This window comes from Vanacampus margaritifer, chromosome 4 (assembly GCF_051991255.1).
Source record: "Vanacampus margaritifer isolate UIUO_Vmar chromosome 4, RoL_Vmar_1.0, whole genome shotgun sequence".
Taxonomy (NCBI): Eukaryota; Metazoa; Chordata; class Actinopteri; order Syngnathiformes; family Syngnathidae; genus Vanacampus; species Vanacampus margaritifer.
In genome coordinates this window covers 20,139,860-20,159,235 of record NC_135435.1, presented here as the reverse complement: position 1 = coordinate 20,159,235, position 19,376 = coordinate 20,139,860, and the positions used below count along the sequence as shown (strand labels likewise).

General features: G+C 40.6%; 1 protein-coding gene across 2 annotated transcripts in view; it reads right to left on the bottom strand.

Annotated features, from left to right (window-relative positions):
* The window catches only part of ush2a (Usher syndrome 2A (autosomal recessive, mild)), a 167,481-nt gene that overhangs the window by 59,564 nt on the left and 88,541 nt on the right, over positions 1-19,376 (bottom strand). For both annotated transcript variants that reach the window (XM_077563122.1, XM_077563121.1), the window contains exons 50-62: positions 14,500-15,089; positions 14,251-14,417; positions 13,872-14,038; positions 13,707-13,795; positions 9,454-9,788; positions 8,652-8,807; positions 7,899-8,062; positions 7,068-7,277; positions 5,061-5,263; positions 4,883-4,995; positions 4,611-4,803; positions 3,466-3,634; positions 3,161-3,382 (exon numbers count right to left, since the gene is read on the bottom strand). In XM_077563122.1, coding sequence (XP_077419248.1) covers positions 3,161-3,382; positions 3,466-3,634; positions 4,611-4,803; positions 4,883-4,995; positions 5,061-5,263; positions 7,068-7,277; positions 7,899-8,062; positions 8,652-8,807; positions 9,454-9,788; positions 13,707-13,795; positions 13,872-14,038; positions 14,251-14,417; positions 14,500-15,089 — 2,778 coding nt within the window. The remainder of the gene's footprint in view (positions 1-3,160; positions 3,383-3,465; positions 3,635-4,610; positions 4,804-4,882; positions 4,996-5,060; positions 5,264-7,067; positions 7,278-7,898; positions 8,063-8,651; positions 8,808-9,453; positions 9,789-13,706; positions 13,796-13,871; positions 14,039-14,250; positions 14,418-14,499; positions 15,090-19,376) is intronic.

Below are 19,376 nucleotides of genomic sequence, written 5' to 3'. Positions count from 1 at the left end.
GTAAATCTTTGACCACAAGGTACACCGGCTCCCCTCCACATTGGAAAACAATGCATGTTAGATTCATTGAAGACTCTAAATTGTCCATAATTGCTGTGAATGGGAATGGCTGTTTGCCTATAGCATCCTGCAACTGACTGGCGACCAGTCCAGGGTGTATCCTGTCTCTTACCCCAAGCCATCTAACCCTAATGAGGATAGGCTCTAGAGAAAATGGACAGATGGATTTGATTTAATGTTTCAAAATAAACAAGGCTCTTACTTAGGCACAAAGCAACAACACATGAATGATTGAGGAAGAACAATAGAGAATTGCAGCAGTTTTGTGCTGACAAGACAAAACGGAATAGAATCTTCTTTTGATGTGGAGGAGGCAATGCGGTGGAGTGGCTGACATTTCTGAGCCTGTCTCTATTTCCTGTGATTTCATTTTGATATGTTTTTGTCCCAAAACAAGTAATACCTCCATATTGTATTTTAAAGTCTAGTTTACAACCAGGCATGTTTTCCCAGTGATTGTGTCGCTTTGCCATTCTTTCTACTGATTGTGAGTGTGCGCGTGTGTGAGCATCTCTCTCTGTGTGTGCGCACGTGCATGCAGGCCAGTGTATCGGTTGCCAGACGGCTGTCTCCTGGCATTGGCGTTCCCCTGCAGCGCGTCTGTATGGTTGTTGACAGTGTGGACGGTAATGTGTGATAGATCGCACTTCAGGGACCCCGTAATCACATCAGCCTAACCTAGTCTATCAGCTGGGCACAATGGGATACCCTTCACTCCTCCTTTAATCTGCTCCATCTAGTTCTTCTCTCACACACACTTTCTTCTTTTGGGGCTGCCATTTGAATTCAGATGCATACATTCCCCCCACCCATTTTATTTATTCAACAGCACCCCCCCCCCCCCCATTTTTATTTTGGGTTGGTTGATCCCGCACCTGAATTACGTTGTGATACCTGACACTTTTGGCAACATCTTTTTGTCACTAATCTGCCTGTCATTAAAGCGACCAATCCGTCAACATGGTGCGAAACATCGTGAGTGACCCGAGCCAAGGTTAAGCAGGCTACGCATGTTGTGTTTGGGAGGCTCTCGAAGCAGACGTGTGGGGTCGAGGTTGCATCTCTGGCCCCGGGGCTCCCCCCACACCGCGGCGCACCCGGCAAATGGCCCTTAGCCTCGCTAGCGCCGCTAGCCCTGCGATCCATCATACCATATGCTCTCAATGGGGAAGCTAACGCTAATGACTGATGAGTGGCTGGGAATGGAGAGGGATGGGGTGGGGGCGGGGGGATTTAGAGGAGGAGGAAGAAAAGGTGGTGAGATGAACACGAGGCCAGAGGATGGAGCAGAGAGGATAGTAAGATAGGAAAGGTGATATTTGCAATAATAATTTGAAAGCAACGGTGATGCTAAATGTCAATTCCATAATGGTGAATGGTTGAAAAAATGGAAAAGTGATAGAAACAGCTGTTTGTTGACATTTGTATACATTTGTAAAAATTAGGGAGGTTCGGTACCGCTTTTCTTTAAGACCAATACCACTATGAGTACTCAACTCTTGAGTAGTTACCGATACCAGGTACCAATACCACTGGTACTTTTGATACATAAAATGTCCCCAAAAAACAATGTCACATAATTTTAACTGTTTCTGGGAAAGTGGCCACTACGTTGGACAGCTACTCAAAAGTTGGTCTCTCCTTTGAATCTTTAATTTTTTTCTAGATATCAATCATTTGTAGTCAAGTAGGCTGATAACCAATATTTGGAGTCGATATTCACTTTCACTAAAAGGGAAAATATTTGCATCACTTTAAAAAATGCAAACTCCGGCTTTAAACTTTGTCTTTAAAAAGCATATATTTACTTTTCAATTTTGCTATTACTAGTTTAAGATTTCAGATTTGCAAATTGTTTTCTTTTTAATGTTAGCCAATAGACATCTTTGCTTTAAAATACTAGCACAAAGTTCATGTGGTTGCTGTGGTCATCAGCTTGTCTTAAAAAGTTAAATGAAAACTTAAACAATAGCTCCCTTTTGTTTTCTACAGTAAATAGTTTCACAAAATGTCCAAATATTACATATTTATTTTAAATTAATTACACAAATTAAAATTACATTTTCACTTATCTTAGTTTTAAGTTCAAACAAAAACAAAAAGTGCAGAGAGGTGCTTGTTTCCCTGAAGTTATATTATTTTTTTAAAAAAAGGCCCATGCCGATAATCATCAAAATGCTGAATATTGCACCTTAATAATTGGCCCGGCCAATAATCTGTGTGTCCCTAAAAACTATCCTTACAAATCCTGATGTGGGTTATCATAACTTGTACATGAAATTTTAATAAAGACCTCTATATCCCAGTATAGATTTTTTTCTTAAAAGTGTATGAAATTAATGGCAATTTTCTATTCTTCTAGCCACAAGAGAGCCGCCGAGTATCGGTTTGATACCAATACCTGGTATCGGTACTCGAACATCCCGAGTAAATAGCTCATAAAGAACTATAGGCCCATACATATGAGGCCATTGCTCATACAGTACGTGATGAATAGAGTCCATGTGTCTATCTCTGGCACTCAACACTAAGTGAACCCCGCAGAGCGTACCCTGTTGACTCTGTCTGTGTGTGTGTGTTTGTGTGTGTGTATCTAATAAGGTATACGTGTGAAATTGTGTGTGTTGTGAAGGGGAGCGAGAATGTGTGTGTTATTTGTCCTGCTGTGTGCTTGGCAGTGGCCTCAACTGAGCCATCCAGAGTGTGTTTCATCATCATCTGCCATGACAAAGATGTCTAATGACACACACATTCACCTATATGCACACACATATACATATATTCACGCGTGCGCACACACACACACACACACACACGCACACACACACACACACACACACACATAGTCCCATCTGTGCCACGGTATCCGGGTGCTTCGGGACACTGCAGGAAGAAAGAAAGGGAAACGACCCCACGTTCCTGCGCCATGTGTCTACCTCTTCCCCTAATGCTTAATTCTTTGTCATTTTCTCTACTCGACCCTCTTTTTTTGGTGTTCCTATACAAGTTTAACTACAATAGACAGAATCATTCTTATGTGGGTCAGCACCGAATTGAACACCTTTACAGACACCCAAAAACTTTGGGGCACATCTCTCACCTGGAATGTATGTATGCACTTGTCCTTCTTCAGCTCCACCACAGCAGACCAGTGCACGATCTACAACATGGCCTCCGCAACATTGGACTCGGTAAGCATCATGGAGGCTCCCACTGCAGCACAGCTGTCCGCTTTTGGTGGCGTAGGGAGCGCCCCCACAGCAGCTGTCCCCAGGCCCCACTGAGACACGGCCCTGCGAGTGGTCGGGGCAGCAGTATTCATCTACAGAGACAAGGTCAGATGAAGGGAACTGCTGTAAAGTCAAACACAAGTAGAAAAGAATAAATCCCATGGAACATACTTACTAGCTTCTAGGTGAATATAGTATCCTCCACAGCAGTGGTGGCGAGGGAGAGGTGGCAACAGTTTGCCTTTGCAGCAGATTGGACTGGTGGAATTAGGAAAGCTCAGATAGTGCTCTGCACAGCAGTGATGATGTGGCATCTTCTGGTACAATATTCCAGCGCAGCAAACCTGGTTGAAAACCATGAGGAAATAAAGTAAACAACAAAAAAGTGAAAAAAAAGTTTGCATTACAATAAAAGGTGAGGACAACGCTCATTTACTAAAATGTTCATTAATATGTTCTGTCCCATTTAAAAAAATAAAAAAATAAATGAAATTAAATTATTAATTGAACAATTATTAAAAAATTTAAAATGATTTTGCATTTAAGTGTATTACAGAATATTTTTTCCAAATTGCTATATATTAACCAATTAGTTATTCATTTGGTATCAATAGTGATAAAAAAACAACAACAACAACAATTAAGCAATATCGCAGAGGGACTAATGTACTCGTTTTGAAACCAACACAAAGATAATCAGTCTGTTTTCATGAAGGACAACAGAAATCAGAGAATAATAATAATAATAATAATAATAATAATAATAATAATGGAAGGCTGACTTCAGAGAATTTGGCAACAGTTGGTTAATTTAATCATCGATTACTTTTATTATCCCTCTAAAATCATGGAGGCTATTTTTGATAACTCATCCAAATATGCTCTGAAAGTTAAAAATAATTAGTTTGAAAATGTTGAAATTAACCATCCCGACTCAGAATACTACAAAATACAACCTGATGTTATTTAATAGTCATGAATTTAGGTGACAAGAAAAAAAATAATCTAAGAGAATAAAGTCTAAATATTACTTAATCGCTCTTTTGTAATTTCCCTTTTTAACTACTTTCATGCATACTTTCACTTTCTTGCATTGAGTTTGAAATTAATTGTTTGACATAGAGACTGATTAAATGCAGTGCAGTCACTTTGATTTGTGTGTGTGCATTTATCACAATTTAATCAATCCATTTAGTCACAAGATGTGATTGTATACTAACTGAATTTGTAACATATGACAACCAAATGCCATAAAAACAGAATGTAAACCGGAGACCCCTGTAATGTCACATTTTGGAAAATACAAACGGATCTAATCACCTGCTGGTCAGGGTGAAAGCATGACGTCCCACACACTTGATGAATAGCTGGACACTGCAAGTAAGAGCAGCTCACATACGACGTGACTCCCGCGGACCGAGAGCCACATGACCCAAAGGTCCATCTTAAGACATCGTAACCACGCATGATGCCACTCGGTCGGCCTGGAGGTGACCAGTCCAACTTGACAACCCTGAGAGGAGACAAAAATTGTGATGATGAAGGTGAGGTGTGGTTGTACTCAACTCAATTCAAAATATATCTAGCATCACCTTGGACCGAGTACTTGAGTATTCGGTGTGGTCATGCCGGCGGGTAAGTCCTCCACAGTGGTTGTCTGAGTAACATTACTCTGCACACATGCATAAACGGTGCACACCTCCACCTGAAATATACACGCACACATTAGAAACACACAACACTGCACTTTTTGTATGTCAGTGTGAGTACCTGAATGTTGTAAACAGTAAAAGGCAGCAGATTCCCCAGCAGGAAGGACCCCGAGCTGTTGTCTACGCCGACCTGGAGGCGGTCGTCAAGGTAAACTCGGTAACCGGTAATGACTCCGTTGGGTTGTAGAGGAGGTGACCAGAGCAAACGAACGGCGCTGCTGTTAACCGGAACCACCTCTGGGGCAGACATCCCATCTGGCTCTGAAGATTGGTGCGTGGCAAAACACAGACCCAAAAACTTCAATGACACCATCATCAGCACAAGGACATGATAATGCAACATCATTTGTCACATATTCACACCACACTGATTTGATGACGGCGCATATAAACCGTTACACAAAATCCACAGTGCTAAAATTTTAACATGCCCTTAAACAGCGCTAAGCTTGAGATCATAAGGCCAGACTTGTAAAACTGTCAAAAACCTGTGAGTTATAACCAAAAGTCCACAAAGTGCAGCAAAATACTCATCATAATACCTGAACCTCTCATTTTTACTGTCCACCTCGGAACTGTTTTGGTTCATTTCTCTAAATAAAACTGTAAATAGATCGGCACTACCTGAACACATATTGCACAAGCTAACAGAGGCAGCATGTTGCTATTGTCGTGTTTCACAAAAAAAAGTGGTGGGTTTGGGCTGTTTTAGTTTAGATGTGAGTATATGACGTCTTGCAGGTGGAAGACGAAAAACGAAATTACCCTCAGTTAAACGAGCCATGCTTTGCATTTAGCTCCCAATGATCATCTAATGTTTTTAATGCATTTTTCAGTCTACTGCTCAGATTAGAGAGGAAAAGAAAGGCTTCAAAGTGCGATTATACCTCAAAAGATTGTAAGGTAATAAAGAGAAAGCGATGGTCAGAGTGAATGGAAAGGAAAGACAAGATAACCTTCATTAGTCCCACAATGGGCCAATTTGCAATACCAAATAAAAAATAAAAAAAATTGTTATTTATTCAAAGTTTCAAAAATAGCATTGCTCTGTGCAAATGTGATACTGTAACTGAAATGTCTTTGTTAGTTGTGAGGGGGGCGTCATGACCACAAAATTAGGAACATAGTACCCTGATTAAATGCGATCAAAGACAGGATACTTCGATTTTTCTTTGGTTACGCACCCCTAGGAAGAAAAAAAACATTTTGCAACACCCCCTCCACACACAATTTATCATTTGTCTGTAAAAGGAAAAAATAATACTACTTTTGAACTTTCTGACAATGACAGTGCCACTGCCACTTACTGTAGTGGATGTGTAATTACACTTTATTCCAATATGGCAAAAAAGTTCTCTGAAGCCTGAGGTCATACATGCCCCCCAACAGCATTACATTGTACACCCACTATTTGAGAAGATCTTCTCTAACTATATACAGTAATAACAGAAAGTGTGAGGACTAAGTGGTTAAGAAAATTGACGGGTGGATGGATTATTGGGTTGATAATAGTGATACAGAACTACATAGCATTTAAAATGTTTCGGTTACATATAATATCTTCATGGGAAGGTAAAACTTTGAATTTCAATGCAATTCTAAACCTAACTAAATCCTCAAAAGATGTACTGTACCTAATGCAATGGCCATTGGTGAATGCGTAATATTGATTGCGCACTTTTCAAATATATAAACAATAACCTTGACAGAAAGCTCAAGTAATGGTCGCTGGGTTGCCATGTTTGTTGTCTGGCGCTGTGTGTACTTTGTGTGTGTGTTACGTCTGCTGACAAGCTTTTTACAACACCTTAAATCTGCCTCGCATGCACACTCTGTATTGATTTCATGCCTGACTACATGTATTTAACATCTCCCGTGAAGCACCGAGACACAGTGAAATGCACATTAACACAGACACTTAGCAAAAGTGTATTGAATTTACACACTCAATGCAATAGCACCACTCACATTAACACTTGTAAACAATATAACTTGAACACAAAAACACTGGTAAATTAATAATTAAGTCTCGAAAGCCCCAATAGGCATGCATAAATTCACATACCTCCATCCTCTGTGGTGACGTTAACTATCGACTGAGTTGTATTATGTGCACCATTAGACACGTGTAATGACACCGTGTAGGTGGTCCTGGGCCAAAGGTCAGTCACAACTGTGGAGAGGATTTCTGGGGGAAAGACAAAGTTTTGTCTGGAGTTGGCAGAGACGACTGAAAGAAAGTACGACTCCACTTCACCCTGCAGGTTGTGCAACGCTGGGGAAGGAAAGTTACAATCGGTTAAAATCATACTTCATTTATTTTTCTCTTTTGTAATTATTTTGTTATTTACACAGACTGGACACTTCATTGGGTACAACTGCAAAATCCAATGGGATTCAATACGGGATTCAAAAAGAGCTGCATTCTTTTATTATTATTTTTTAACAGAAAGGGTAGCACTATTTCAGGGTTATAAATAGTTTTCATTTTGTTTTGACCATTTTTTTTATTCAGTTAGTTTTAGGGAATTTTTTGAGCACATTTGTTAGCATTTATTTATTCAAATACTATATGCATCATTTTACTTGAGTTTTTATTCGTTTTAGTATTATTATTATTATTTAAATAAGGAGTATTTATCGAGTAGATAAACTTTAAAGGATGAATTTTCATTTTTCATTTTTAAATAGAACACAATATTCTGTGAGCCTTGCAAAATCAGTCAAAATCCAGTAAAACAGCCGGGAGTGAATGAGTTGGCAAAATGTTACAAAGTCAAACTACAAATCCCAACCACAACAAGCAGGAATTTTGGACTCTCCTGTATTAGACTGAGCAGGTTGTACATAAAGAAGTGAGCCTGTCAAACAACGTTTAAGTCAGTGGTCCTCTCACAGGGTGATGTCCAGTTGGCGTGAAGCGCTGTGTGATTGACAGCATATGCAAATAGAGATGGACCTTGGAGAGGAATCCCAGCCATGGTGACCGCAGTGACAATTTCCCCCGAAGTGAAGCCCACATCATTACGGACCACTAACTGATATTGGTAGTGGGTGAATCTGGTGAAAGATGATGGCATTATGTTTACAACTGGCGATGCACCTACAGTATGCTGATACTAGTATCAGTGCTGGTACTGTATGTCTGTACCGGCACTCAGAAAACAAAACAAAACACTCTTTCGAGCAGGTGCCTTGCTACCTGTGCAGAGATGATTTACGGTAACTATGCATGACAACACTTTGGTAGCTGACAAAAATGTTGTTCTCCTGTATTTCCATTAGAAAAATTATTGGTAAAGGGTCTTTAAGATATCAACAAAAGCAACCATCATGTGCATCAAGTGCTGATGAGTTCAGAGTATGCCACTTGATTACTTGCAGCAAAATAGAAAACGCCAACGCCAAAAAGTCCACCCAGAGTGAGCAAAGTGGGAGTTAAAAAACAACAACAAAAAACATCATCTTGCACCAAGTGCCAAAGCGAGATTAGGGTGACGCTGCGTGAAAAACAATTTAATTCTTTGGAATATTTGCTTAATGTATCTTTGAGCGGTATTAAAAAGATCGGCATCAGCCGCTGCTCGCCGATCGGCTCTGCACACACGGCTGGCTGCGTTTGCTCTAGAGCTCATTTCAGTAATCTCACCTGCTTAGGCCTTTATCTTGGTAGAACAATTTGGTGCCGGAGTAAACATGGAACCAGCGATGGAGATCTTCGGACGCGTTATGGGATTGGGATGTTACTATGGGGACGGCGGCGACGCCCAGAGGCTGGTGGCTTTTACGCCGCAGCAACTCGTACCTGAAGGGGAAATTTGAATAAAAGAAAGAATATGTGGGATTAGATGTTCAAGAATGTGTAAACATACAAGACATGCACAGTTTATACGTGACTAAATGCATGTAAAAAACAAACTTGTACACAATTTTCAGCCAATTTAAGTCCTTATCACTAATTTCCTCCTCTTCAGCTTGCTTTCCATGTTTGCTATTTGTTTATGGTGACTGCATCTCATCCTTCCCTCCTTTTGTTGTGTTTTTCTGCAGGGTTTGTGTTTTCCTCTCCCCACAGTGATGCTAATTTCTGCTGTAATCAGAAAAGAAGGGCTTAATGCCACCTTTTAACCAAACCACTTAAACAAACATGCGGAGCTGAGCTGTGCAGAACACAGAGGCGGGCTTGTGCATTTTAATTACCTGTAAAGAGCAACTGACTTTTACATTGTAAGACTAGTTGCCACAGAAGCACAAGTCAGAACAGAAAAAGAGCTGCTACCATGCCAGTCAAAATAGTGCACCATTATACGGTAAAGGTATTTATACCCAATTTGGTACCCATTCAAGGTCTTATGGAGTACATAAAGATTTGACTAACTGAAGTTCAACATAATATTACGACTCCTGAAAAGATAACATCACTGTTAATGAAACATTTATGTCAGTCCTACCTTATGTTGGGTCCATTAGGCCTTTGTGGAGGCTGCCAAGAAACTGCAAGGAAGGACTCACTGACGACCACCACGAACAACGGCGCCAGGCCTTGGGGGCTGGTGGGTAATGTGGTAGCCGGAGAGGGCAAACTTTCTGTGCATCCGCCAACATATCCACCCCCCTTGGAACACACCAGCACGCTAACGCTGTAGTTTGTGTACGGAATTAGGTCCGTTATCATGACGATAAGCTCAGATGTGTTGCCGCCATTGTGGAAGATGCGAGGCTCTGGGAGACGAATCTCATAACCTTGGAGCTCCCCATTGGGAATCAAAGGTGGTGACCATGTGACCTGCAAGAGAATGTATCAGTTTAAATGATATTGTATTTTTCTTAGTTTGTCTAGTGTTCAGTTGTGCCTATTAGTAACTCTTAATTTGTTTATAATCACTGGATTTGGATTGGGTCATGTTTTTGGTAAATGGCATGGTACTTAATTTAGCACTTTTCCACCTTTTAAGGCCCTCAAAGCACTTAAAAGGAACCCTGACTGTCATGACAAGTTTCCTCTATATTATTTATTTGGTTGTTACCAACATAACTATGAGATTCGTTTTTTCAAAAATCATTTGCAGTTTAATACATTTTGTAGAAACTTTACTTGGACGTTCGCCGCCATTGTTATTTACATCGCAAGACATTCAGTGCGTAGTGACGTAGAAGGGCGGCTGGCTCTCTGCCGAGCAATGTGAAACGTCAACAAAGAAAGCAAGTTTAACCTTGTAGCGTTCCTAAAGAAACAACATGCATTCAAGAGTTTTGATCGTCCCTTGAGGAACGCTACGAGGCTTACCTTGCTTTCGTTATAGGCGTTTCACATTGCTGCCATTTTACGCCACTTTGCACTGAATGCGTTGCGACGTAAATAACAATGACGTCCAAATAAAGTTCCTACAAAATGTATTAAACTGGAAATGATTTTTGAAAAATGAATCTCATAGTTATGTTTGTAACAACCAAATAAATAATATAGAGCAAACTTGTCATTACAGTCGGGGTTCCTTTTAACATTTTAACCTCTCATTCACCTACTGATGATGCAACTGGGGGTTCAGTATCTTGCTCAAGGATACTTTGACGCGGTCACAATGGCCTGGGATCAAATCAACAACCTCTTGGTTGCAAGCCGACCACTCTACAACTGAGCCACGCCACCCCCACTCTTAGTTTGTCTAGTCTTATGCAATTACTATGTTTCTTATGATGATAATATGTGGTCCGTTGCTATGTGCCTAATAGTCACTCTTAGTTTGTCTAATCACTCTTATTTTACCATATAGATCATTATTTGTCATATAGAATTGAATTGAACTGAATGACACTTTTGTCAGCACGTCAAGGTTCCTTAGCGGAGGTTTCTCTCAGCACGTTGAGGTTTCCTATTTCGATTCTCCCATACAAGCGCTTCGTCAACGGGTTTGAGGTTGGTTCCACTCATCCAGCTTTACTCTCTCCATCGAGGTTTCGCATTCAGGTGTTTTTGTTGAGGACATGTGACAATAATTTGGTGTTTTTTTTTTTAATTCCAACACAGAAGGGCAATAGAACCATACAACGCAAAGGATAAAAATAATCATAACCACAGAAATGTAAACGGTTATGCAGTGTCAAGTAGTCATGTTCGTTACATATCAAGCTGGTTGTTCCAAATCAATCCAAGTTTTTCCCCATGTTGTTAAAAAAAATTGCCTGAATATATTTTTTAATGATTGTGACAGTTTCACATGAATAAATGAATTCACTTTACATTATTTCCTATGGGAAACATTGTTTTAAAATATGAACAAATCCGAGTTCAGACAGTGTCCTTAGAGGTACCACTGTATTCTCAGCTTGCTGAGAACAGCAGAAAGCTTTTAGATGGATGAACTACTGGAAGTCACAGAACAGTGTGTGTGTTTGTGTGTGTGTGTGTAGACGCATACAGTATCTTCATCAGAGTGTGGACAGAGTGGCCAGCATGTTGCTGGAGTCCTACAAAGTGTTGTCTTGTGGGTGGCATTTCAGCGTGCATGTGTCATCACTTGCTCCTGCAATCAAATCTCTCGCGAGGAGAGATAACCTGACTTTGACTTGGACAGACGATTCCTTTCATCACATTTAAAACGGGGTGTGCGCATACGCACGCACATACAAAGATGCACGCGCACGCATGCACAAACGGCATGCTAAAATAATGAAAGGCGGCCGGTAATGGAATTGCCGCATGCAAAAACAAAAGCTTGCAGTTGCCGAGCGGTGCATCTGATTTGGAAGCTGTTCAGGCTGTCAGCATTTTAGGGCGAAGGATGAAGGTAAAGTGAAACACACAAATGTTAAAACACACAAACTCATTCGCATCTTTCATGTGAATTTGTAGACACCCGTGTGAATGCATTATATTAATACATTCAAATACAAAAGACTGTGCATTTATGCTTATGACTTACGACTGCACATCTACTTAATGCTAACAGACTGCGTGCGTTAACACACTTAGGCACACAAACTGTCATGTACAATAAGTCATCAGTTCAGAGACGCTTGGGACTTATGAGTGTAGGTGATTAGGTGGTCAAATGCTGATGAGAATATTATGAATGAATGTCAGGAACAATTATTTCTTATGCAACCTTGATATTCATTTAACAAGTGACACTGTGAGGTGATACAGGACACCCACACACCCACAAAGTTGCACGCACACACACATACACAGCCAGCCGCATATGGGCAGGGTCATGTTGAGTTAGGTAGCTCATTTCCCAAAGTGCGTGTAGGGTGTGCTTTGTGCTAGAAGTCATTTACAGATTGAATAGCTTGATGTAATCTGGAGATGGTGAAGACAGCGCAGACCCTCGGCTGACACAGACCACGGGGGCTAAGGCCAGTACAGTCTCAGTGTGTGCGTGAGCGTGCGCTTATGTGTATTTGAGCGAGAGAGCGCCAAATGATAATGTGGGGAGTGAGGTGTGTGAGCATCATGCTATTATTATATTCAAAAGAAGGCATTGAGAGAGTGCTTTTTAGCTGACAGCACAATTCTGTCCTTTCAACACACAAGCGCCAGTGCAGGACTTGAGTATGCAGGTCAAAAAGGAAAGGGAATTGTGTGGATGATTTTCATGTTAAATGTTAAATAGATAAACAGCCTTAAAAATACCATGTATTCATTTTACCTTATTCCGCAATATGTGCCTATATTATGTATATATTTGCATACTTTTAAGTAGGGATGGGTAAGTATCGATACCAGGCCTTTTTTTCAAGGCATCAGTACTTGTGGCTGTTTTATAATAACGAACTACAAATTAGCATTTAGAAGAATCTAAAATTGCCATTAATGTCATGCAATTATAAGGGGGGGGGGGGCATTTTTTATATTGGGATATAAAGGTCTTTCTTTAAAATCAAACGACATTTTATGCATCAAAAGTACTAGTGGTATCGGTACTTAGTATCGGTATCAACTATCAAGAATTGAGTACTCGTACTGGTATCGCCCTAAAAAGGGTGGTATTGAACATCCCTACTTTTTAGAAACATTTGTTCAACAATAGGACAAATGTTAAGTGCTGCAATTGTGATGTGCACTGAAGCAAAATCTAGAACAAGAGACCATTTAGAGAATTAAGGCAAGTACTGTAGTCCAAATCCTCTCTGTTGTCAAGGTCAATTGGTAACCAGGAAGCGGCCTGCCAGCCTGTCCAATTAGCATCAACCAGGAAGAACATTTTCCTTCTTGGATGTCTGACCCCTAAAGCTTTGCAGCTGTGGAGATGACAGGGGTGGTTCTGGAATAATGACAAGCATTAGCATTTTTTGGCTGTTAGCATTAGTGCAAGGCTGTGCGCAAGTGTGTGTGCGCGCCGCCTGTGCATGCAGCGTTAGTGTCTGTGTGTTTTCTTGATAGGCCTTGATGTGGGATTAGCCAGAGCTGGAATTTAACGCCGGCCCCTCCTTCAAAATGGCCGACAGGAAGGAAGCCGTCTCCGACAGGGTCACAGCCCCACCCATTTTGTGAAGGGGACCTTGAGTTGAATGTTTTTGCTTTCTCATTAAATCCCGAGAAGGAAAGACAGAGGAATGAGTGTGACATTGCTTTGACTTTTCAACACTGTCAATCTCAGAGAGACGGGATAGATCCACAATTGCACTCTCTTATTTTGTGTATTTTACAGTTGAAGACACAAAGACAAGTTAATGAGGGTCAAATCAAACTCGAGATCACCTGTAGTGATTCCGGTCCCAACACTTTGACCCTCGGCGGGGTTATACCAGCAGGTCTGGAAGGCCTGGTGGTGATACCCACCCAAGGTCCTGCAAGTATGGACATGCTTGAGTTTGAAAGGCAATTCCATTTTTAGGTACGGAAGGCCAGCAATTACAGTCTTACCTGTGGATCTGCCAGCCTGATTTTGGAGAACAAGTCTATAGTGATAACTTGTCCATGGACTAAGTGCCGATGAGGAGTCCAAAAAGGAAAGCGGAAGAGGCTCTGTAGGAAGGTGGCCTACTGTGGAGATCTGTTCAGTCCCAGCAACTCTGCGTTCAATCAGCCACCTTTTCCAAAGTTCACACGATATTAATATTTCACTATTTAATATATATTAATAATTAATTAATATTTCAATCTGTGACAGATTGTTCAGACTGTTTGTGGACTACACACATGCAATTTGATTCACTTGTGATTTGGTCCAAATGCAGTCAGGGGAAAAAAGGCTCCATCTTGGGAAAAGGAATCAGGTCAAAAATGTATGATTATATCTCACCTCTCCAAAATCCCATTGGAGCTTTGTGGTGAACCCCAGGACAGGAGAACCGAGGTAGGGGTGTCAGAATAAAGGTGGGGTGCCGGGACGCCTTCAGGAGGAGCTGGCAAGGTTCGAAAGTGCCAAATTTTGGACACTGAGCAACCGACACTGGTGCATGCTTCCAGCTAGACGATTGGAGAATGATAAATTTGACAAGTTGAACAACAGTACAAGTTCGACCATATTTATGGAGGGTCAAATATTTACCTGAACGTGGTAGGAGTGGTATGGCAGGAGGTGAAGGAAGGTGTAGCTTGTGGTGCTCCCTGAAAGATTGACTGATGGAGGGGATGGACTAAAACCTGCGAGTGAGTTTGATGAATTGGCAGAGTGGACGACATCTTTATTGATTAAATATTCAATGAACGGTCTGCTTGAAGTATATCCTTTGTGTGACACTGCTGGGTTTTGGTGCACCCCTGTGATGTCGGTGGATTCAATAGATTGTAATAAGTTTGAACCATTGACTTGACTGCTATTGCCTGCATGTGTGGACTCTGGAGTATGGTTAGCCTTTGATAGGTGACTGTCTGATCCAAGCATGGCAACTGTTGATGCCGACTTCGAGTTTTGACTAGAGTAAAGATTGTCTTCTTCAGTACTTGAGTCAGATGTGAAGCTTGTGTTGGGTTCCAAATTGGTGGCAGGTTTGTGATATAAATCAGACACAGGGTCAGGGTGTAGATAGAGGCTGTAACTTCTTATCATGCCATTTGGTTGCGAGGGTGGGACCCATGTGATTGTCACGTTTCGAGAATGCAGCCGTGCAACAGTCGGAGGGTCAAGTGGACCTGGACCTGTTGGGAAAGACATTCAGAAACTTGACAATTATGCTATATAACACACTACTGGAAAACTTGATGACATTTTAAATGAGCAAGATAAGTTATCTTATATAATAAGCAAGTTCAATTAGCATATTTTAGGGCCAGGAGGATTAGGGGCCATGACACAATCACATCAGGGGATTCTGGATGGACCACAAAAGGCTGTTATTGGCAAATGGTAAATTTACAGTTTTTTATATAGCGCTTTAATTATACCATATGGTGCCCAAAGCGCTTTACAATTGAAGCCTCACACACACACACTCATACACCAGTCAGCTGCTGCAATACAAGGCGCTGCCAGGTCCACTGGGAGCAAAATCAGGGTTTAGGGTCTTGCTCAAGGATGCTTCGAGGTGGTCACCAGGGGTCAGGATCGAACCCACAACCTCACGGATGGGCGACGACCACTCTACCACTGAGCAATGCCATATCTAAGTACATATTTGTTTTAAGTATTTAAAATAAGGCTGCAACTAAATAGTGTTTCAAAAATCGATTACTCTGCCAATTATTTTTTGCAATGAATCAGGTACAAAAAAAATAATCAAATTGACAGAGCAGAAAATAAAAAAAAGATTTTCATTAATTTACTGGTTTGTGCCGTAACACGCTAAAAATGTTGATCAATATGTCTTATTTTGATTAAATACAATCAGTCTGCTTTCATGGAGGACTACGAAAATCTGAGAATATCTAATCAAATAGAAAGATCAGTATTAAGCATTTGCATTAAATGAAGACAATATGGATTGTAGTGTTCTATATCTACATTGCGTCCTCATTTTGATTGGAGATGTACCTAATTAAGTGGCTAGAAAATGTGGGACATTAGACTTGCGAAAATGATGTCACTTCCGCCACAAGGTCTGCCCGACAACCCCGCTGGCATTTACATACCACTGTAGGACTACTGCCCACGTAACGGACACACACAAATACTGTAGACATTTCCTACTGTAAGACACTCACATGCTTCCACACCCACGGTGATGCAGGAGAGTAGTAATAGGGCTCTGTGAAGGGCAAACGAATCAAGGTGACTGAGCGGACTGAGGAAGCGTGCTGTGCCACTAAGTGCTACCGCTAACCGCTAACGGCTTTCCCAGATAGATGCAGATGCCTGTGTGTGTATGTGTGTGTCTGTACAACTAAGCTAAAAGATGAGAGACGTGTACAAGCATGCATGTGTATGTGTATGTGTATATGCCGTCGGGTGTTTTGCACACGGCCATGCACGCGCACAAATTTGATGCCGTTTATCAGTGTGTCCCCATTTTCGTTCACCTGGAATGAACCGTAATTACTTTTTTTCTTAGTTCTTAATATCCTTATTCATCAAACTTTGTACCTGAAGGGACTTACAGAAGTAAACTTTGATGTTGTAAAGTTAACTGCTGCAGTGAAGTATAAAAAAAGCCCACTTGATCCAGAGGTTAAAGCCATTAGCCAAAGCTTCCCCCCCCAAAAAAAAGTCCTGTAATGTAGCACTGCTTTGCACAGTAGTAGCAACATGTATGCATTCATTGAACGTAACTCACACTTAAAACATATTCTTAGTGTATCACAAGGATTTTACATTACAGTAGAACATTTTAGGTCAAACCATTTGCCCCTGAGAGAGATTTTGAAAAAAGTTTGCAAGAATGGAAATAAATAATGTGTTTCTGGACAAATCTGTGACTACCATAAAACACATAAGGTATCCCAAACTGTAGCCGTTTTACCCGAAGTTAAAGAATCATTGAACAAGAATGCTTTGTTATTGTTATATAATGCATTGATTGTTCCATATCTGACCTATTGCATTGGAGTGTGGAGGTGTGCTGGCAAAACCTATACAGAACACATCTCTCTTCTACAGAAATGTGCTATTCGTGTTGTTTTCGGTTGTGGATACAGAGACCACACTAATCCATTATTTGCACTAAAAACTTTAAAATTTAATGAATTGATGGAGTTTAACCGACTCAAAATAATGTACAAAGTCCATCATGAAATTTTAACCAGTCAATATACAAATCAAATTTAAAAAAAAGAGAAAGTGAGTACAAATAAAGATGTATTTCGTATAATGTATTTCAACTCAAGGTGTCAGTTTATGGAACAATCTGGATTGTAAAACAAAATCTTCTCAGTCTATCTGTATTTTTAAAATTATAAAAGCACAATTACTGGAAAAATATATATAGCACAAGGACATGCTGTTGATAGAATTGTTATATTGAAAGCGTCTTGCACACTATCATTCATTTTGTGTATATATATATATTTTTTGTATTGATCAGGGGGGGAAGATATTACAAGTTTTACTTCCTTATGTCCCCTTTCATTTCTTTGATTTTAAAGAATGAAATACATTTTTGAATTGAAATAAACCTTTTGAAAAATTGGCTGGATAGCCAATTTTTCAAGTCCCATCCAAACAATCTTTAACAACGGTCAGAACAATTTAAGTTAACCTATGTAAAGACGACATCATTTATTTGTAACTTTGACAAAAGGGGACAATGCACATTACGTGACGCTTGAGTGGTATTGGTTCAAATGCAATTTTTCTAATTTAACATAACCTCCAAGACCCTATGTTGAGGCTGTTCCTTCTATTAAATGACTTCATACCAGTCGTTTGACCATGAAGTTCCAGGACTGGTGTCAGAAAGGATACTCTATCATTCAAATCCAACATAGAAACCACAAGTTTCTATTTCAAAGTAATCCCACTGGAGTGAAATGCACTTTTCCAGTCATCTATACAAGACATTCATGTATTCTTGCAAGGATTCTTCTGGGATCCTCCACAGCTCTGTCTTCACAGCCATCTTGATGGCGTCCACATCTTCAAAACGGGTCCCCTTAATCACCCCCTTGCGCTTGGAAAATATATATATATTTTTTTAAATCAAATGGTTCAAGGTCGGTGAGTAGGGAGGCACATCCAAAATGGCAATGTCCTTCTCGGCTAGGAACTGTTAGATGCTCAGATGCACTCTTTCTAGACATGCCAGAGAGTTGTCTGGCCAACATTGAAGGGTAAAACTCATAGCTTGAGTTTGAAATACAGCACATCTTTTTGACACCAGTATTGGAAGTATTGGAAACACGGAATCTAACTATGCCCTTTCTTTCTCTCTACCTCCCTCACAGTCTCTCTCTCTTATTCTTTCTGCTCTCCCTGCTAAATAAACAATGCAGTGAGTTGACCTTTTGGGTTAACAGGTTTTTATGCTAGCTCTACTCAGCACTCACACTGATTCAATTACCACCAAAAGGTCCAGTGAACCCCACGAATAAGCACGAGCCAGTCTCACTGTCTGTCTTCTATGTGCATGTTTGCCTGTGTCTTCCGCTGCCTTACTTCCAGTTCCGTCTCGACAGATTGGGGTGCTTCTCTTTTTATCTAACTGTGTGGATAATTAGACATCCCTCTATCTGTCTGCTTGGGGAAGACACAAAATACCAAAAAATGGGAAGAAATTAATGTTCCTGTTATTCTGACATCTTGTGTGCAAAATACATGCACATTTTTAGTCATCAATTGGAACTTTCAGACCAGTATTCTCATTCCAGAGTCTTTCAAACCACAATACATAAGTCAGTCACCTTGATCAAGCCTCACCCACACACAAAGTAACCGTTGTCATCACCACCCTCCCCATTCCCTCTCCTCACCCCCCCAGTGTTGAGTGTTATTTAAGCTTTACTGGCGCGTGTAAAATTCTGCAATTTGAAGGGCTGTTAAGTTTTTCAATTGAAATTTTCATTTAAGATGCAGGTGATGCTTTTTTCCCCCCTTGTTTTATTTTACTGACACTTTACTGCCCTCTGGATAGGAGGAAATGGGCGTTGAGTGAATGCATGGTAAGCCCCCACTATACTTATTGTCAAGACTTCCTTACTTGTCTCATTTTTCCCTGACCGTCTCCGTCCTCGTACCACACCTCCGTCTTTCCTTCTTCCTCCCCCTCTCTGCACCCTCCCTTACACCTCCTCTCTTCAGTAAAACATGGTAGCAGAAGGCTAAAGCGGGAGCGTGGGGGCCACCAAGCCCTAAATCACATTTATAAGGATTTGGTTAGCATAGTAATAACACAATCAAGAGACAAGAGGCTAGGAAAGGGGGAGGGGGGAAGGATGGACGGAGAGGGTTTGCATGTACTGTATGTGTGTTACTTTCCAGTCCTTTGTACATTATTTGGCATTACATCAGTTTGCGTATCTTTAAATATGTAACAATTATCATGAAAATATAAAACA